The 22,193-nt window shown below is 36.8% G+C and overlaps 1 protein-coding gene and 1 non-coding gene across 2 annotated transcripts in view; both read left to right on the forward strand.

Annotated features, from left to right (window-relative positions):
* The window catches only part of CCDC178 (coiled-coil domain containing 178), a 185,892-nt gene that overhangs the window by 23,191 nt on the left and 140,508 nt on the right, over positions 1–22,193 (forward strand). The window contains 6 exon segments of the mRNA XM_050892501.1: positions 3,285–3,438; positions 6,491–6,586; positions 6,709–6,845; positions 15,622–15,745; positions 15,747–15,806; positions 21,517–21,579. Coding sequence (XP_050748458.1) covers positions 3,285–3,438; positions 6,491–6,586; positions 6,709–6,845; positions 15,622–15,745; positions 15,747–15,806; positions 21,517–21,579 — 634 coding nt within the window.
* On the forward strand, positions 11,754–11,824 carry TRNAG-CCC (transfer RNA glycine (anticodon CCC)). The gene has a single exon. It is a non-coding gene; the product is annotated as a tRNA-Gly (tRNA).

Raw genomic sequence — 22,193 nt, forward strand, 5'->3', positions numbered from 1 at the left:
CACTGGCCTATTTAGTGTTCTGTCAACTTGTCTGAATTACTAGCTGCTGGCAAGAATTGTTAGCAATGGTTATAGTGATCCATTGTTGGAAGTGATTTTATCATGTAATACCAGAATAAATAATGTTAAAAGTATATGATTTCACTTTTCTTTAAAAATTTTTTTTTTTACTATTCCAGCATGTACCTACTATTAAACTTTATTCCTTATCAATTCATATTTACAAAGTGTGGTCAGCAGCAATTTGTTATTGTCCTCTTGTAGGCAAATTGCTGTAGTTTGGGAGTCTAAGCCTTAAGATGTATGCAATGATAAATATTGCTGTGTATTGCGATCCTTCTTCACTAGCCTATATCCTCCGTGACTTTGGATTTTTACTTTGTGCCTTCTTCCTGTCTGTTTTCTAAAGCAACCTCCATTATTTTCAGTGTGCTTTCAGAAGACTTCTGTATTTTATGGCCTTTCCAGGATGTCCTCTGACTCCTTTTCACTTTGGTGATACACTTTTCTGAAATGGGTTGAAAGGTAATGCAAACAGTATTCCAAATTAAGCCATGTCAGTGCCTTTAACAGGGACATCTTACTCTCATTTTTTATTCTGTTTTTCATCCTATTTCTTACTTAATCTAACACTTTCTTAGCTTCTTTAACTGTGCTAAATGTTGAATAGACTTTCCGAGTGTTTGTGGAAATATGTACATGTCTTTCTCTATCTGATACAGTTAATTTAGAATTTTAAGGTGTACTTAATGTGTCTGATATTATACTTCTTTTGAGTTCAGACACTAAATGATACGTGCTGTTTTGTTCCCCAGTTACTTAGTTTGTCTTGAATTTTTTCTTAAGTCTCTTAGTTCTTTTTGGCCTTGCCTATTGTAATCACATTATATGCAGTCTTTTAATTTCACTACTCCTTGCCCTTTCAGATAATTTGTAAATATATCAAAGCAACAGATACAGGATTTTGAGATACCATGCTGTTACTTATTCTTTCAATGAAAATTGATCGTTTAATCTTACTTCTGCATTTTTTCATTAGTATTAGAGTTTTTCATCTTGCCTTCTGACTACTTCACTTCTTAATAGTCTTTTATGCAGGATTTTGTTCAGTTCCCTTTAGAATTCTGTCACTGTGTCACAGCTGTCAGCTTGCTTAGCAGTTGTAGGGCAGTGTGGGCAGTTTTCCTGTTTTGTTTTGGTAGTCTTGGTGGAAATCAAGGCTCTTGAGATTGTTTCATGTGCAAGAAAGTGTGGTGTTTTCCTGTAACAAGCCTTTGTTCTGAGGTGCATTAAAATTGCTTTACAGGAACTCTGTTCTTTTGAAAAAAGTCATAATGCAAGTAAAATCCCTGTGAAAATGACAATACGTAACTAATACCGGAATTCCATCATCTATACAGATAGAAATATACCATGTGTATTTTCTGTTTCACCTAGTTAAGTGATTTCCTATTCGTACCACATGACAGTGATGTAGACTGTTGTGCACCTTGTAACCTGTTCTGTTTGTGTGAATGTGAATTAAACTAAAAATGCTAATGATACCAGTGTTTTTAGGAATATCAGCATTTACAGGAAAAAGTCAAGTAGAAGACTGGTTTTTCTATCCCTCAGTGAAGAAACTAATTTTTTTTGCCTACTGTATCTTCTATTTTTTTTCCCAGCCACTTGCTAAACTGGTAATTAAAGTCATACTTACCTTACAGAGGAAGTAGACCCTTCAGCTGCCATGTGAGGAGGACTAGAATAACATGTGGTATTAATAGGTGTGAGAAAGACAGATATGTGATGGCACAGACTTGAAAGACTGTTCTGCAGTTAATACTCTTTTCTTTATGTTCAGTGCCATCAGTGAGAAAATGATGAAGATTGCATGAAACTCAAAATACTGAGGCTGGGGTACATCACAGAGCACGGTCTTATTTTTACACATACTCACTGTGACTGGTAGTACTGTATTTTTCCATGAGATTGTACTCAGAAAGTTGTAGCTGATAGGTAGTATGAGAAGAAAATTATAGTCTATGCCTGTTACATGTCTGTCATTAGAATAATTCCAAGTATCATTTATATGTTTCTTTCATGGGTGGTGAGAACTAAGAAAGTAGAGGTGTTTGAAGTGTTAGGTTTCACGCTCATGTTATATATATTCTGTGACATTTGGAATGTGACTTTGCAAGATAAGTCTTTACTCCATCACTAGGTGAAATCTTGGAAGCAAATAAAGGAAGAATGTCTATCAAATAATCTTTTAGGAACGGCTCTTGAACTAGTGATAAAGTCTCTTTGTTATTGTTTTCTGTTGTCTTACTGCGTTTAAGTATGCAACACTCATTCAGGGTTTTTTTTGGATTGTAATGCAATAGATGTCTCTCAAACTCAACTACTGTTGGTGTTAGTTCTGCTGTGGTGGATTTATTTTGCCATTTAAGGCACGCTTCGGAATATGTTATTGACCAAGATAGTTCTGTGGGGATCATGGAGGAAACTCCTCTTTTCTGCCTACTGAAACAATAATAAAATAATGGACAAGCACCAGCAGTCATTGTAAAATTTTAACCTGATCTCTCTATTTCTTTTGCCTTTCACCAAACCATTCTCATACACGGCTCTAACAAAAGGCCTGTGCACAGCCTACAATGAGGCCTAACAGTGTCTCGTGGGAGTGTTTTCCTGACGATTGTTGTAGTCATTATTATCTCTTTCTGTAATTATGGCCAGTTTTCCTTCTCATAATGCTGATAAATCTGCTATTCAGAGCGAAAGTAAAGTCCTTATCCCCTCCTTTGACCTTGCCTACTGTCTGCAAGTTCCTTTTAACATGAGGAATTGATGTCAGTAAGAAATTTTCTTCACAAATGACATTTGTCCACAAAATGACAGTGCAGTGGATTGATTAAGTGAAGATGGCTCTGAAGTATATTCAGCCACTGGCAGAGAAAGAAGTTGACTCCTATTTTGTTTAATTAACGTGTGAGGTATGAAACAAAGTCTTGTGTTTAACTACACCGATACCTGTTCATAAGGTCCAATTAGAAGTTGTAATGTTGGCAGGCTGTTTAAGTGCAAGTGAACTGGTAGCATGAGTAGTTTTGATATCTGGCTGAAATTGCATGAACCTGCCAGGGTAGAAATTCTGTCATGCATACCTGTTCAAGAAACGTAGTAGAGAATCAAAATAAATCTTTACTAATTCACATCTGCTTTACATTTTCCTTTATGGAGAGGGACTACCTTGGAATATTTCCAAATAGATGGATTCACTTTGTGTGTATTTCTATTAGGAATGAGTTAAAGCATTCTGAATTTATTTGGACCGAATACTGTATGAAGTTAAAAGAAACAGAGGAGAAGATTATAAAGGATGAAAAACACCTTGAGGAGTTAGTGAAGCAAAAAGCAGAAATCCAGGAAGATGCAAAATGTTGGAACAGCAAAGTGAGTCTTGAATATTTATAAACAAGCAAGTAAATGAGTATCTTTTATTGAAAAGTACGTGAATGCCTGAATATTTTGTATGTGTAAGAGTTAAGGTCCTCTGTAAAAGTAAAAATACAAATACTGATATAAAAATAAGAAGTGGTAGATTCTATAGAACTCTCTTGTTCATTCTTCTGTTGTAGTATTATTTTTCAGTTTTAATTATTAAAAATATCATAATCATCTTACATTCCTTTAAGTGACCTGGATATTTTTAGTTGTTGGATGCGTATCTGCTTAATATTGCTTATCTTCTTAAATCATCTGGAAGAAAGTGTGCATTTAGTGGGACAGCATAAGTGTCCTCTTGAATTAGTACATTTTTTGACCTGAGATGGCACGTGATGCACTTTTACAGCATGCACAGTGATACCCTATTTTACTTAAAATTCCCCTGTTTTCTGCTATATTTGTCTAGCATTCATTTTGAAATCTTGTTGTTCTTGGCAGTTTAAAATCTGCACTGGAGTTCCTCACAGTGCCTGACTAGGAGTTTTCAGTTACTTGACAGCTCCATATGTGGAACCAGTAGAAAATGCCTAAAACAGAATTTAGATGCCCACAACAGAACTTGTTATATTTTTAATATGTATAAATATGTGTATATATATGTATGTATAAAAGTATAAATAAAGTATGAAATTCATTCTCTTGTACATGCCCAGTACTGTTGTGGTTTGTGCATCTAGATAGCTAGGTCCTGCTAAGGATCCAGTGGAATCCAGAATCTAGATGGAGTATTTCTGAGAAGCTGAATCTACCAAGCATGCCCAGAACTTAACAAAAAAAGCACACCCCCCGCAAAAGTAAATATTAGATTTATTAGACGTGAAAGTCATATTAGACAGCCACCAATGGGCATATTCTTGCCTTTTGTTTCCAACTGTGTATTACAGTTTTCTTCCTGTTCTTGGCACCAGCAATTGCTACCAACTGATATCTAGAAAACCACTATTTTCAAATAGAGCCAATACTTGTTAGTAAACCCTTTTTCTTTTTTTTTTTTTTTCTTTCTGGATATGTTTCCAGCTGGGTTTGCCTGACCTGATATACTTCAGTAGGTACTACTTGGGTATTAAGACCAACACAAGGGAAAGAGAGAATTGTGCAACAGGGATAAGGTGGAGCATGGAACTGCTCCATTTGGTGACCACCTTTGGTTTGATTAGTTTATGCTAAAGGTGAGCCAGAGTTAAGTTTAGCATAAAGCTGATCTGTTATTTTCAATTTCCTTCAAAAACATGGGTAAACTAACTAACTGAATAAATCTTTATAAATAATAGTGGATTTTCAGAAAGCTCAAAGTGATTTTTCTGATCATCATAGAAATGTTATGGGGATAATGGAGTTGTTTTGGGAATCGGAAAAATATTTGGATTATTTTCAGTGACTTCAGTGGCGTTTGAATTGGATCCAAATTATAACATGACAATTGTCACATACATCAACAAGTTTGAAGACAGAATTAGTGATGTGAACTAATATTTTTCTGCATTTTTTTCCCTGGCTTTTTTTTCTTAATTCATACTGGTTTTTAAATTTTATATATGACCTATTAGGAGTGTTACAACTTTTGACACTGTAAGGACAACTCTGAGTTTTCTTTTTTCCATGTTACCCAGATTTGCATTACAAAAGATATCTGCATGCATTAAATCAATTTTCTGTATCTACATGGGCTTTGCTCTTCAAAGATTAGAAGAAGCCCTTCTTCTAAAATTCATCTCATACTTAACTATTCCTCTTTTATTCTTTTGTCTTCATTAATTACCTGCACAGTGTGGCAGTATTTCAGGTCATTCCTGTCAAAATGTTTGCTCTAAAAACATTGAAAGAGGGAAAACCATTTCTGAATCATGTTTTTCCCATGTAATAGCAATTTAAAAACTGGGACATTTTGCTCATACATAATCTGTTGGGTTTTTTCCCCCTGTAGATGTAACCAATTTCTCTTTGTCTTTCCCACACTTCCCCTGAACTATATTTCTTAGAATATTTTACATATTGAAAGACTTAACAATTTGCTTTTTTATCTCCTTTTTCTAGATTAGTACAGGTGCTTCTTTGCAGTTTTTTCTCACAGATCATGTTTTATAATCCCTAACCATTCAGGTTAGGACCTTCAGTCCCCAACTAGTTAGGTAGGTACAGCCATACAAGGACCATCAGCAGAATCCTAGAGAAGTACAACAGAGCTGTGACATTCTGGACAAGGTAACAAGGCCAAGCCTGTATTGTTCCCCTCCTTAGCTGCTGGGACATAGTCACAAAGTGTCTCATGGAAATCTGCTCTTCATCAGATTCTTGAGGTAGCAGTAGGAAATTACGTGCCATTTAAGGTACCTGTGTCCTAATTCTATCCTCATCTTCCTACATGTGTTCTCTAACATCCTTATCAACCCTGATCCTGCTTGGACACGTTAGTTGTCTGGTCATATTCCAGTTAGACCCATATCTCTATGGAGATTGTATAGGTAAGTTCTGCCAGGATAGCTATGTTGTTTCAGCCTCTGCAGAGGAAGGAGAAGTGAAGGAAACAAAGTTCATTAGGCTCAACGTGAGCAGGTATGCCTTTATCTATCTATCTAAACCACTTTAGATGTTTTCCTTATCCTGTAGATGCTTGCTTCCCTAACATCCTCATTTTTCCTTAAGCTCCAGTGATTGATCCATCATTGAATCTCTGCATGAATCTGTATTAATAAATAGAGATATTGAGATATTAACGAAAATCTTGAGGCTGAGAGGAACTTAAGGTATTCTGCTTAATTATACCACATATGTCATGTATGAATTAGCAGACTGTGAGTATGTGCTTACTGATACTGTGAAGTCTAAAAATTCTGCTAGGATACATCGCAGTGGCAATGTGCGTATGACTACTACAGCATGAAATATCTCTAGTTACTCTTTAATAGCCTTCCTTTTAAATTTACTTTTTAAATATATTGTTTAATTATTACAAAGAAATATAGGAGATACTTGTATTACTTTACAAAATATTTTCTAGATAGAAGATTTGAATAATAAAATAGCTGCCCAAGGAGATGAGAGTGTGAAAATATCAGATGCTTCTTCTGAAGTGATTAAAGCTGTGGAAGAATTAGTAAGTTTTTTATAGTTTTTATATAAATGAAGTAAAAATGCTTGTATACTTTCATCTTCTGTGTTGGCCAGAACTAATTTCAACTTATGCTAAAGGTGTCTTAATGTTTTAATATTCATTAGAAATCCACCAAGGAAAGTGATCTACAGAATATAAAGCAAAAGATTCTCAATATTAATGAAGCATTGGACAGTTTGAAATGTGAAAATGAAGAACTTGAAGGAGAAAATGAAGAGTTTTTGCAAAAATTCGGAAATAGGTAATGCCTGTAATATATAGGAAGCAAGCTTTATTTTTTCACTGAAAACATGCCTATAAAAGTGAACCTTGCTTTTATTTTAAGTCTGTCTGTAATTTAACATTTCAATAATTTCAGATCACTTCAGGCTGAAATTTATCATCTAACTTTTTTGACCTTCACTTGAAAGAAAAATAACATTCTGCAAAAGACAAAATATATACTTTGACAATTAAAATAAAACAAAATGAGGAAGATTTTGAAATTCTCTTTTTGTTAACAGAAACCTTAGTCCCAAAAACATTTTGGTAAAAACTTTTATGAATTTTATTTGTATTTTTTTCATATATGATGGTTATAAACATAGAATCTGAAATACTGTTTTTCTCTATTTTCTTTGAATTTTTGTAGGGTATTATGCACACATCTTTTGTAGCTCCTCAGTTTATTGATTCCAAATAGCTATACTTTAAACTATATTGTACATAATATTCTCAGTGCATTTATAATGTAACAGCAAATAAAATCAGTTTTTAGTTCCTTCTTCCTTTGGACACTAGATGTATGCTGGTTTTATGTATCTGACAGGTTATCTTCTTTATCCCCCCAGTAATTTTGGATTTTATTGTCTGGTTTCAGCAAAGTCATCTGAAAAGAAAAGTTCCTGAAAATAATTAGATTCTTACAAGTGATGATGAAATTGATGACTGAGTTGAATACAGACATCCTGTCAGCATGAAAACATTCCTTACTAGACCCCTAAAAATTCCATACAAGAGGTGTGGGAAAAGGGAGGGGATAAAATGGTGAGAGGAGGCGCTACGTGCATACTCCTTATTAATGCTGCAAGTCGGAGCTCATACCTTACATACCAAAGTAAATCAACACTGGGACACAAATGGGCAAGAAACCAGGCTTCATTAGTTCTGATGTTGATGGAACTACTTATTGGGATTATTAGAACATTTTAGAATTAGTGCCGTAGCTTTCCAAATTTATTATTTTCAATTTCATTGACATTTTTTTTGATGGATTAAAACTTTTATTTCATCATACATGTAATAATGGAGAGAGATCTTGCCCATGTTGGAAGTATTAACTGATAAGCTGAAAGGGGAAACTCAGATTTGTAAGAACGTGTACAGGCAAATGCAGAGCATCAGGAGAGAGAGGAGAGTTCTTGGAAAACAGATTTGGGAAGGATTATTACTTGAGACCATCTTGTACACTAAAACTTTACAGGGATCCTAGAAAGACTGGGCAAGTTCACAAGAGAAATCTATTTCCTATATAATTAGCATTGTTGTGAGTGTGTCCTGATTATTGTCCTTCCACATGTTCAGGAGCTGAAGAAATGTGTATGACAGTTCAGATTCAAGACCCAGAGAATGGTTATGACAAGTTCCTAGTAATGAAGGATTCCAGGACCTAAGTCTATTTATGTCTTCAAAGGGTGATCTGAAGACATCCTTTGAAGGGAAAGTATCTTTTCAGACTGCTATTTAGTCTAGTCCCAGGAAATAATGAGTGGAGGCTGACTATAGCATTCAATTTTAAGTATTTTTTTTAAAGAAAAATATTAATTCAGAAGAATTACCTTTTAAATCTTGCTTTAGTGGAAAACCAGGATTCTTAGTCAGCCTGATACAATCCCAGATTTCTGTTTGTTGCTTTCTTATGATAATTTAAGTTAACTCTTAGAAGGATTTTCTGGAATGCTATAGAACCCCTACACTCTCTCAATTCGACTTTCAAGACCACTGACCTAGCATGAAATGTATCAGTTCTTAAGGGAGAAAGCAATTGCTAATCCCTCCGAAAAATTAGAAGTTGCATGCATTCCTCTTACGTGTTACTGAGTGCAAGCACAAAGGAAGAGTGCTGTTTGTAGGGCTTTTTATTTTAAAATCTCCTTTTATCTTTTTGGAGTTCTTGACTGAATAAGGAGTGTTTTAAACAGAGGCTGTAACTAACTATAGTTCTCTTGGGGGAATTGCCATTAAGTGCTATGGGAGAGGCAGGATATTTGGTTCTGCTCAGAAACCTTTAAATTCTTTGATCTGCCACTGATCTCTTGCCTTATATTGGAGATATTTTGCATGTCACATCATCAGTCTGATACTCCAAGACTTTTCTAGCCTCTCACAAACTTTCTCAATAATTATGCTTTATTTTTCATTTTCCTTTCTGAGTACATTGTGATTTCTGTATGGTCTTTTGTATTAGGGAAAAATTGCAGTATTGCATGGAATTGCTATATTCTATCAGGATGTGATTCTTAAAATCAACACATTGTCTCATGTTAGTCTAAGAATTGGAGTGCTTGTTTTGATTGATTGTATACTAACAGAGTCCTGTCATGTTACTTCAACGACCAAAAAGTGAGTGACTGTCCACCTCCTACTAGGCTGCAAGAAGACAGAGAATTGTCTTCTGATGTTCTTCCTAGAAAGCTTAGTTGTGTATCTTTCCTATTTAGAACATGCGGTACATGCAATCTCATGCTCACCTGAGATTCTAGGGGCACTTGCAGTTTAAATAGTCTAATTTCCTGCTCTGTGTTTTTTCTTGATATGAGAGAGAGACATTTCTACTTCCTACATTTTCTAAAATGGATCTCATATTCTCTCAGTATCTTTTATGAGCCCATTGAAGTGGGCCTGCTTTTTATAATCAGAAGTGTACTTCAAATTATATTGATGGCATTGATGGGGACATCTTCACACACACTGATACTGAGTGCTGTGCAGAGGCATCCAGAAATAGTGTTGCCTTTGGGAAAATGATCCTGAATTCATTTTTTTCCCAAAGTATTCCAAGACCTATCTCCAGGTAATTTGTGATTGAGCTTGGAAGGATCTAAAATACAAAGCTTATGCAAATTTGGGTGAGGAAAAAAGTTCCTGTTACTGGAATACTTTGGGATTGTTGTCCATATGAACATTCACCCCCCACCTGTGTTGCCTTTCCTTCATAGTGTGTTAAGCATCTTGGATGAAAGAAGCTGAGGAAAAACAGTGCATTTAACCTGATATGTACACTTTTCTCATGAAGGCTGAGTATATCTTACAGATACTATTAGATCAGAAAATCTCAGGTCCACATGCTATACACAGTTACTGAATGTATGAAAGCTTAGGGAAAGAAAAATCAAAAACTAAGTATGCTTCTCAAATGGGGACAGAGTTCCTGAGTAAACTGCAGAAGCTGTGACAAAATTTTCAACACCTGTACATAGAGTGTAGTATAGAACACATGCACCAAAGAACCGTAGTTGTTCTTTCAGCTGTAGTCCACTTGCTTTTCTGCTTGGAATATTTATGTTCCTCTTGCATCCATGCTTAAAGTGTTTTGACTTCCAGAGTCATGGGTAGCCTTGTATGCATCAAAACAATATTGCTCGACATGAAAGGTATAGGAAATCAGAGTGGAACAGTCATTGTTTGGTTCCTTTCATTTCTTTCCAGCTTCAGCACAGCTCTGCTTACTCTGCACTGTTCAGATGAGTTGCTCTCTTGGCTTTGGTATTTTGCAATTTAAGTCTTTTTATAATCATAGACATTTTGGAAGGAATTTGTGAAGCCATTTAGTCATCGCCTTCCCCAAAAGAAGATTAGCTATACTTATTTTAAGAAACAATATCAGATGAATTTTTTAGGATTTCTGGTGTTAGCTGTTTCAAAACTTCCCTAGGCAAGGTGAGTAGTTAATTGCCCAGTGACCTTTTGTCAGTATTTTAGAATATGTGTTACTTTCTTTGGGAAATTTGTTTCTGGTAGAGAATTCTTTTTCATACATAGTCCTGTAAGTATTGTTCGTATGAGGATGTTATGGGGCATATGGACTTATTAAAAGTGCTTAACTAGGGAGAACTGCATGTGTCATGAAGTATGTGATTTGTAAGTCTTGTACATGTGGAATTTGCAAAATTAAGTCATCTATCTCTGATGGAATAGTTAATGAGACCTGTTTCAGAATTAGGTCACAAGACCATGTGTAGAAAAAACTTTCTGTTTTGAAAGTGATGTCGTTGTGGTCTGAGTAGTTCAAATCAGTATTATCAGAGACTGTAGGATTCAGAAACTCTAAGAACTAAGAACCACTACCAAAAGTGTATGGAAATTATTTGTTCAGGGACAAATTTGCAACTAAAGTTTCACCTGGTAGTCAGAATATCCTTGAAACTCTCTTTATTGGGTGGAGTATTGTAGTTACTTCTGATCCCGTCTAATTATTTGGTCTTTGGTCTCAAGGCATCACATACTGTACCTTCACAAATTCCTTATTTTTCACTGATTCTCCATAGCATTAGTTTCTTGACCGCCTTTATCAGTCTGTCTGTAACTGGTAATCCACTTACAGTTACAACTCTCATAAGTCATGGTTATGTCACAGCGCTGGTTACTACTCACACTGATATTGTTGGTCTGTATCTATCTCGTTGCTAACCTCACCGGTGTGCAGTAAAGTGTAATCAGTGTATGTGATAGAGGCAGACCTGTGAAAGTCTAAGGAATAGAACTATTATTACTGTCTAATGAGATGGCTCCTAACTAACTGGTCTTAGACTTGGAAGTACCAGAGTACATCTGCTTTCATATTGCCTCCCTTTAGCCAAAAAATCTCTGTTGCTCTTTCTTGTTATCATCTTTGAACATTATCATCTAGGGAGGATTTGGGCCATTCACATGTGTACTCTCGGCTATATTTTTCCTAACATGCTTGTAGTAGATCTTGATAATCTCTAGTGTTTTAATTCACAAAGAACGAGATCTTTTAGATCTATGCAAGATTCTTTTGTCTCAACAGCTGAAAAAAGGGCTAGGAATCCTTTGTATTTACAGACTGTCTAAATCAATAACTGACTATGCAGCACTTTGCACCCTGGGGCAGCCCAGGGTGATTTGATTATTTAGAGGTTGTAGGGAAGCACCAGTGGTGTAGTGGTATCATGCAAGATTCCCATTCTTGCGACCCGGGTTCGATTCCTGGCTGGTGCAGGGAAAACCCCCATCTCCCACCCTGTGCGGCTGCTGCAGCCCTACAGCTTCTAAATAATCAAATCACCCTGAGCTGCCCCAGAAATCTGGGGTTAAACCAGGACAGTATCAGATGGTCCCTCCTGTTTTCTGTAGAGCTCAGTTTGTTAGTAGGGCTATTCCAGATTCTGCAATATCTTTGAAAAATGCTTGTATGTGAATTTATGTAAACCAGTCAGTCATGGCTCTAAGCACAGGGTACTACAGGTGTGTGGCATTGCTGAAGCCTCTAGGTCACATTTTGCATTTTGGAAAGATCATATTGCAGTTTCAGTTCTATTGGGACTGAGTTCCTGTCTCCATCAGATAGGTCAACTCCTTGGGAATCACAGTAAGTTGAGTCTAGCTATGGACAATCTCTTAACAGAGAAAGGACAATTGTAATACATACTACATAGGTGGTATATGTTAGGTATAGTTCATCAAGATGCATATAGGCGATGTTTTCTGTTCTCTTGCTTTGTGCTTCTTTGTTACTTGAATTTTGGAAAGGGAAATTAAGTTGCTGTGGGCTTGCACTGTTTTACAGGTTTTTCAAGGACTATGTAGAAGATACTGCTGACTGTAAGACTGTATATTTAGGAACCAGCAGTTCACATGCACTCAAACTGGAATGTGCAGAGAGTGTGTGTGTGTGTGCATGTATGAAATAATCCATGAAGTTTAGTCCTTGTGCAGTTAGTTAGAAATCTTTGGGTTTTGTAAGGCAAATTATGTTTCCTTCCTTTAACTAAGCAAATGACACTCGGTATTAAAGAAGCTGATCTTTGAGAGAAATATTCTGGCCACTAATTCAGCTAAGGAAATGTGTGATCAGTACCGGCCTGTTGTGAGTTTGCCAATTAAGTATCAGAAACAATGCTGTATATCCTGTGAAGATCCTTACAATACCATTTAGGTTTATCATTCTAATTCAGCAGATAGTGGTAGTAACAGTTTATTTTTCAGTGATCCCATTCTCCTACAAAGAAACATTCCATTGAAGAATATTAAGTTCTAATGATACAGAGGTTGTATTCTGTCAGTCAAAGCAATATCAATGTTTACCTGTAGGTTTTTTGTATTTTGTTCAGTTTGGTTTTTGCTGTGTGACACTTTAATTGAATGATATTTTAAGTTCACTTCTGTTAAACAGTTCACTTCTACTGAAAGTTTGTTTGTATGCAAATAAACTAAAACTGTTTCATGTGACGTAAGAATTCTGCAAATAACAACATACTTAGGAATTTGAATTCATCAGCTGTATGACTAACCTCTACCACTGCACTGGTATGAAGTACCCTAGACATGGCCATTTATTATAAGATAGATGAACTGAGACTCTGTGACCAGTTTTAACACTTTCAGATAAAAGGGCTGTTCTTGCCACTTTCTTCTCATCCAAAATTGGTAATTTTATATTATATTTGGGAAGAGGGGCCCAAGAAAGCTGTTTAATATTCAAGGATCACCTCCTTCAAGCTCAAGAGCAGTCCATTCCAATGAGTAGGAAGTCAGGCAAAAATGCCAGGAGGCTTGCATGGATGAACAAGGAGCTCCTGCAAAACTAAGACACAAAAAGGAAGCATACAGAAGGTGGAAGCAGGGACAGGTAACTTTGGAGGTATACAGAGACATTGTCTGAGCATGCAGAGATGCAGTTAGGAAAGCCAAAGCCCAAACGGAATTGAATCTGACGAGAGATATCAAAGGCAGCAAGAAGGGCTTCTATAAGTGCATAGATCACAAAAGGAAGACTACAGAAAATGTGGGCCCATTGCTGAATGAGGCAGGGAACCTGATGACACAGCATATGGAAAAGGCTGAAGTACTGAATGCCGCCTTTGCTTCAGTCTTTACTAGCAAGCACCAGCCTTCAGGAATCCCAGGTCCCAGAGACCAGGGGGAAAGGCTGGAGCAAGGAAGACACACTTTGTGGAAGAGGATCGGGTCAGGGAATACTTAAGCAAACTGGACATACATTAAGTCCATGGGCCCTGATGGGATGTACCCATGAGTGCTGAGGGAGCTTGCTGATGTCATTGTGAAGCCACTCTCAATAATCTTTGAGCGACTGGGAGAAGTGCCTGAGGACTGGAGGAAAGCAAACGTCACTCCTGTCTTCAAGAAAGGCAAGAAGGAGGACCCAGGGAACTACAGGCTAGTCAGCCTCACCTCAGTCCCTGGGAAGGTGATGGAGCAGCTAATCCTGGAAACCATTTTCCAGGCACATTTCACAAGGACAAGAAAGTCATCAGGAGTAGTCAGCATGGATTCACCAAAGGGATGTCATGCTTGACCAGGTTGATAACTGTCTATGGTGAAATGACTAGCCTGGTAGACGAGGGGAGAGCAGTGGATATTGTCTACCTGGACTTCAGTAAGGCTTCTGACACTGTCTCCTTTTAAGATCCTCATAGACAAGCTGTTGATGTACGGGCTGGATGAGCAGACAGTAAGGTGGATTGAAAACTGGCTGAATGGCCAAGCCCAGAGGGTGGTGCTCAGAGGCACAAAGTCAAGTTGGAGGCCAGTAACTAGCAGTGTACCCCAGGGGTCAATATTGGGTCCAGTCCTGTTTATCTTCATTAATGATCTGGATGATGGGTCAGAGTGTACCCTCAGAAAGTTTGCTGATGACACCAAACTGGGAGGAGTGGCTGATAACTGGAGGGCCATGCTGCCATCCAGAGGGACCTCAACAGGCTGGAGAAATGGGCTGAAAGGAACCTCATGAAGTTCAACAAGGAGGAGTGCAAAGTCCTGCTCCTGGGGAGGAACAACACCAGGCACCAATATATGCTGGGGGCCACCCAGCTGGAAAACAGCTTGGCAGAAAAGGCCCTGGAGGCCCTGGTGGACACCAAGTTGAACATGAGCCGGCAACGTGCCTTTGCCACAAAGGCCAATGGCATCCTAGGCTGCATTAGGAGGAATGTTGCCAGCAGGTTGAGGGAGGTGATCCTTCACCTCTACTCAGCATTGGTGAGGCCACACCTGGAGTACTGGGTCCAGTTCTGGGCTCCCCAGTACAAGAGAGACATGGATGTACTGGAGAGAGTCCAACAAAGGGCCGTGAAGATGATGAAGGGACTGGAGCATCTCTCCTATGAGGAAAGGCTGAGAGAGCTGGGACTGTTCAGCCTGGAGAAGAGAAGGCTCAGGGGGGATCTTAATAATGCATATAAATACCTGAAGGGATGGTGCAAAGAGGATGGAGCCAGGTTCTTTTCAGTGGTGCCCAGTGACAGGACCAGAGGCAATGGGCAAAAACCAAAACACAGGAGGTTCTGTATGAACATCAGGAAACACTTCTTTACTGTGAGGGTGACTGAGCACTGGCACAGGTTGCCGATGCAGGTTGTGGATTCTCCATCCTTGGAGATACTCAAAAGCCATCTGGACACAGTCCTGGGCAACTGTCTCTAGGTGGCCTTGCTTGAGAAGGGTAGTTGGACCAGATGACCTCCAGAAGTTCCTTCCAACCTCAGCCATTCTATTATTCTATGATACAGGTTAACAGTACAGATATACAAGAAAAGAAAAAAATGGATACATATAATTGTTTGATATCAATGAAATATCAATCAGGCCTTATGAATAAAGAGACTAAAGTTTTGAGGAAGAGCCTGGTGTATTCAGCATCAAATAGCAGGATGATAGAATACTGCTTTTGATTTTAAAATGTTCTAGCTTTACTTATTCAATAATGGGTTTTACTTTATTAATTAATATACTTTATAAAACGAAAGGTAAGACTGGCTGTTTTATTTCAACAGTTCAAGAAAAAAGAAGGCATATCAGTCAGAAGTTGAAAATATCTGCAAAAACATGTGTAAGATTGAACAGCAAATAGAAAGACTAAATGAAGATCTCTGTAATGCTGAATTGTCCTACAGTGAAAAAAAAAAGCAAGTATGAGGATTTAAAAAAAACCAAAACTGCAGAAGAAATCTCTTACAAGGTATAATTTTTAATTAAATTCTTTTCTTAAGAGTGGAAGAATCGAAAATAATGATCTTTGTATCAGAGGATTATTGGGCAAGCAACCTAATATTAAAAAAATAATAATTTAAAACTTATGATTTTAACTATGTATTTTAAAACACTTGAAAAATAGCAAATAACAGTAGTCTCTGGAAGAGAAAATAAATTGGTTACTAAATGGTCACAGGTAATGGCAGGCTAAAAAGTAAAGTTAACACATTAAATATTCTCAACTGTACAAAGATTTTGTTATTCCTAGGTGATTTAAAATGAATACTGACAAATAACAATCTCATTCTTTATGTAACTAAATGATTAGAAGAATTTGTAAATCAGTATAGTTTTATTTGATGCTAAATGTAACCATTGCAAATGAAATATTACATTAGAATAATTATTTAATTATCATTTGGATGTCATTAATTATCTAGAATTGAAATCTTAATTCATCCTTATATAGAAGCCTTGCCATGGCTATGAAGGCTCACAAGACTTGCAAGACTTTTGTTTTTTCACTTTACATAATTCTTAATGAATAATATTGTACATAGGCATACAGCTTTTAGGATCAGTGTTATTGCAGGGTGTAAGATTCAGCATTCAGAAATATTGAAAGAAAATAACATGGGGAATTTTTAAGGGTCTTTTTATACCAAGGAGATATAAATGGTGTTTTGCATATTGTTCACGAGAGATCTTCTGCTGTATGTAAAGTATAGATTGCCTGGAAGGAAAGACTTTCACAGTTTTATTTTCTGTAATAATTTTAGGATTTCCTAACTTGTAATCAGTAAAATTAAGAACATTAATAGTATTTTCCTGGTTAAAATATGCATTGGTGTATTAGGCACTCCACATGCTTCCTGCCTTCCTTTTCACCTACATACTTGACAAAGGTAAAGGTGTGTCCAAGTACCAGACTCAGCTTCTGAAAAGAAAAGAGGAATTCTTGGATGTGATTTAAAACAGAGCCAGTTAAAAAGCTTATAGAGCCAAGGTAAAAAATAGTAAAACATGAGCTAGAGAACTTTAGAGCTGTTTTCACAATGAATAGGAGTGAGTCAGTTTTGTGTTTGTTAAGGCCTTTCCTAGTGCTGGCTTGTCTTCTCTTGGATCCAATTTATATTCCTGACAATATCTGAACTTGCATCATGTAGTTTTGTCCTATTGATTGTCTTTTTTTGGTATATTATGCTGTTTTATAGCTATATATTTTAATACTAAATTTGTGTGAGTTTTCTGTCTTGTTTGTATATAAATTTGCCAAGCACCATTTTCTCCACATTCTCAGTGTTGTGTGCTGAAATATTTACACAAATGGATGTTCAACTGTATGATCAGGGGAATCTACTATGATTCTTCTTATGGTTTAAGTATTTAAGGGATGCTAAATATTAGTCTAAGAAATTAGGATTTTAGAAGGGATTCAGGCAAAGTCCCTGCTTATTTGCTGTCCTACATCCTGGGGTTTTTTGTGTCTTAATTTATGTTTTCCCTTTAACTATTAAAAATTAATTTAGAATTGATGAATTTTTCTTCCATGAATTTTACAGTCACATTTTGGATTTTTGACATCTGCAACATTCTGTGATAAGGACTTCAACACCTTTGTCATGTGTTGTTGTCCTGGTATCAGCTGGGATAGAGTTAATTTTCTTCTTAATAGCTGGTACAGTGCTGTGTTTTGGATTTAGTGTGAGAATAATGCTGATATCACGCTGATGTTTTAGTTGTTGCTAAGTAGCGCTTATCCTAAGTTAAGGATTTTTCAGTTTCCCGTGCTCTGCCAGCAAGCAGGTGTGCAAGAAGCTGGGAGGGAGCAGAGCCGGGGCAGCTGGCCTGAACTAGCCAAAGGGGTATTCCATACCACAGAACATCATGCTCAGTATTTAAATGGGGGGAGTTGGCCGGGAGGGGCGGATCGCGGCTCGGGCATCAGTCAGCGGGTGGTGAGCAATTGCATTGTGCATCACTTGTCTTTTCTTGGGTGTTATTTCTTTTTTTTTTGTTATATTCCTTTTCATTACAATTATTATACTACTATTAGTAGTAGTAGTAGTAGTAGTAGTGTATTTTATTTTACTTTAGTTATTAAACTGTTCTTATCTCAACCTACGAGTTTTACTTTTCCCCCCCCCCCCCCCCTCCTCCTTCCCACCCCACTAGGAGGTGGGAGGGGGAAGCAGCTGTGTGGTGCTTAGTTGCTGGCTGGGGTTAAACCACGACAGCCCTTTTGGCACCCAACGTGGGGCCAAAAATTAACAAAATTAACAAATTAACTCTAATAATTAACTCTAGTAATTAGCTCTATCCCAGCTGAAACCAGGACAGTTGTGTGAAAAACTACTTTGTTTCTTTATTTTCTGCCTAGCATATACTATCTTCATATAATGCCCTGGTTCTTATTTTCAAAGTTGTGTTGGTCAGTCATTCCATATCTGCTTCCTACATGTCAGACATAACTTTATAGGCTTTTATCATATTCTTCCTCTTTTTCAAGCTGAGGTCTCCTAATCCATTTACTTATTTAATAAATGGAAACTGTCCCATGTCTGTCATCCAGTTCTGTTTTCCAGTTCTATTATTATGGGGAAAGAGCATAGAATATTCAATACGTAGATACATCATGGGCGTATATAGTGGTATAAAGATGACTTCTGTTTTGTTGTCTATTCCCTTTGTAATAGTTCTTAACATTACATTTATTCTTTTAAATGCAGTGGAGCATTGTATTCTTCATGATCATGTTCCTGTTTGATTACTAGCCAGCTCAGAGTCCAGCATTGTATAAAGTGAAGACTTTGTCCTAATGTACAAACATACATTAACCTTCATTGAATTTTGTCCTTTGTAAATAAGAAGTCCAGCTGGTTTTACTAAATCATCTCACAAAGTCCCCCATTTTCCATATTGTTTCTGAATAAATTGGAAACTACAGGATCCAGCATGGATACTTGCAAGACCCCACTGTAACTGCCACTGTGAAAACTGGTAATTTATTTCTGTTGTAGGTCTTCTGTAATTAAATGCATTATATATTCATGTGAGGACTTTTGTCCTTAACTCATGGGAAATTAATTAAGGAGTTATTTATATAATCCTTTATCAAATACCATTTAGGAGTCCTAGTAGACTGTATCACCCAGGTATCTCTTCTCCACATACTTCTTGAATCCTTCACAAAACCGATGAATTTTGAGGCACTGCTTCCCAGTCATGCTGATTCCTCTCCTATGCATCAAATTTTCCATGTGTCAGCTGATTCTTTTTTTCATAATAATTCATATTATGAGTTTGCTTTTCAGGGCTTTGCAGGTTTTATTTGTTTTGGAATTTGGGCTTTTTTCCCCTATCATATTCTGTTCTCTGAGTGCTTCATGGTAAGTCTGTCTTTACGTGCTTCTGATCATCTGTTGGCTATACATTGTCTCTAGCAGGCTTCGTATCAGATGTGTTTGGAAAAGGACTTGTTTTATGTCCCTTGCAGGTTTTTCCAAAAACTCTTATTTAGCTTGCCTGATGGTATTTTTAGATTTAAATAGGCGAAGTTCAGGATCTTTTCTGTCTTCCTTTTTTTAGACATAATTTCAACTTTTTGTCTTGCTGCTAATGTCTTGCTCCCTTCTGTTTAGTGGTGGCGATTTTCTTTCTCATATTTCCAAAGTGTCTGTCAAAACTTGGCTTGCATGTGCTTTGAGCCTCCAATATGGTACCTGTAAGTAATCTCCCTCTGGCTTGCAAGTATTTTACTGTTTTAGCTGTTCCTCATAAAGTTTTGAATAAACTCCTCTAATTTTTATAAAAATTCATTTCTAAATTTGACTACAATGTTACTTTTTTGATTTTCTTGTTCCTTAAGCTCTCTTCTCAAGTCACAGTTAGTGTTAACATCCTGGGCATGTAGTCAGTCAGAAATGTATCTCAGAGCTATACATTCATGGTTAGAGATGGAATTTCGTTCTGTAGGTATTCTGGTTTACTTGTTGTCACAACTTAACTTCTGCATGAAGCCATTACTAGTGGTCCTGCCTTCAGTGATAAGATTGCTTTCCAGCACCACTCAAGTTGCTTCAGTGCCCTTGTTAATTAATACCTCCATTCCTACCACTTGCAGAATGACCATTCTGTCAACAGCTTTAAGTCAACATTGCTATATTTAGTCTTTGTTACCATAAATTAGCAAAAGCGTTGTATTTATAGTAATTTAAAGCATACATATGCACATGAAGACATACACAGGGAAGGTGACCAGTGGCAAGAGCTATTTGCAAGGTAAAAGTTAGTGTGAATGGAGTGCACAGAAGCTAAGATACCTCTCTACCTAAGCAACAGTTGAATAGTGGTGAATTTTGAATATGATCATATAAATGAAGGTGCAATTTATAGTTGACTGCCTGGTCTCTGCTGATACTCTGTGAGAGCAATTACCCCCTGGTGTGTCTGAAAAAAGTGTCTGTCTGTAACCACCAGTTAAACTGTATCCTTGGGCTACTGAATAGAGTGAAAAATATATTCATGCAATCACCAAGTGTTATCATTAGTCATTCAAAATGTTGCTGCATTTTGGAGAGTAGTCCAGATGCCACAGTTCATCTAATAGACTCAGGATTTGGATTCAGATACACTATATGCATATGTGGGCAAAGAGGTGCGAGGGGGATGGCAGGGCCATGGGCACAAGTGGTTGCTTGGAGTTATCCTTGGAGCAAATGTATAAACTTTTGCCTGGAAAAAAAGACTTTTACTCATTGATTACAGGATGTGTTTTCCACATGAACACTGATCTCCATCACTTCTATTTCCTTGAAGTTCCTAATAATCTTTGGGATTTGGGGTTTGAGAATAAATGGGGATCTTTGGCACCTGGTTTTGTATTTTCTTATGTATGTGGCATCTGGGAGATGTTTATGACCTTATGCAGGAACCTCCCTCTCCAAGTGCTGATGGCATATGCACTTCCAAAGTGCAGATACGGATGTGAATAAAACATCTTGAATAAATATATTTCAATAACAGAATTAATTGAGCCCATTTCCTACTTTGCTATTGGCCATGTTGTGCCTAGTTTTGCTTAACTAATCAGTTTTCCGCTCCCTAAATTCACTTTAAAAGGAAACAGAAAGCCCTAATTACGGTTTGACTTGGACTGTGATCAGGTATAGTTATGATGGTCTGCTAATCTGACATACATTAAATGAGAGGTTTTCAAGGTGCAAACTATAATTATGTGCAATATAACTGTTATCCTACAAGTGATATGGGTAGCATAGTCATATAAGAAAGGGCTAAAACGTGTTCAGTTTTTTACTAGAAATTACAAAAGGTCTCATCGTATAAAATATAGAAGGCACTGAGAGTTTTTAAATTCTGAACATTTGATGTTCAATATCCATTTAGGTAAGCCAGCTCAGCTTCTTCCTGTATTATTTAATTATTTTAAGCTACCAAAAATAAATTACACTAAATCTAGAAAATATTGTTACTTTTCTTATAATGTAGTCTATATTTATTTACCTCTTGTGCCTGAGACTCTGTTGGAATTTCCTTTTTTAATATAGTTTTATGATACTTGAGAAAAAATTTAAAAGCTATGCTCATCTTTACTGTGATATTAGTGTTAAATTTTCATTGCTGTTGTCCATTAACTTGTTTTCTTATGCGGTGTATATGGCTTTTTTTTTCCTAAGAATTCAGAGTGGAATCTTAAAAAAGAAATTCAAGATCAAAAAGGAGTTTGGAAAGTGACACAGGTAAACACGACAGTAACTATTTTACTTCAAACCTAAATTATTCTTCTACCTTCTTTTTACTTCCTACCATGAATTAACTTTGAGTACCTTGTGACCAACTCACATAGAAGCCTAATGGGTTTTGCTAAGTAATGATGCCTGCTGTTTAACAACTAGGAAAATTTAAATACTCATGAAAACATGAAACACTTTATTTGTATCCCAGTTATTCACAATAATTTCCAGTTTCCTTTAACAGATAAAAAACCTTTAGTAATAATCGTACATGCAGTGACATTATCATTTAAATTTGTATATTTTTCTTCAGTTTCTGTAGAAACTGCAATCAGACCCTTACATACGTTATATTGACGCATGCATATGTAAAATAGGGTGGCGCTAACACCATATATTTTCTCCTGATGTAAACTGCTAAATTCACACAACACACTTTGCTGCCCTTTTTTTGATTGTGAAATGTAGCTCTTTTCTTCTGGACTTCAGTGATGCTTTTCAACCATCCTCAGGCAAGTGTTGATATTTCTTCAGCTTCTCTGACTGAAATCCCAAGTTTGGCATCACCGGAAGGGGTATTCCATCTGTGTCCATCCTTTGGCAGATGGATTCCATCAGCT

Source organism: Gymnogyps californianus, chromosome 2 (assembly GCF_018139145.2).
Source record: "Gymnogyps californianus isolate 813 chromosome 2, ASM1813914v2, whole genome shotgun sequence".
NCBI lineage: Eukaryota > Metazoa > Chordata > Aves > Accipitriformes > Cathartidae > Gymnogyps > Gymnogyps californianus.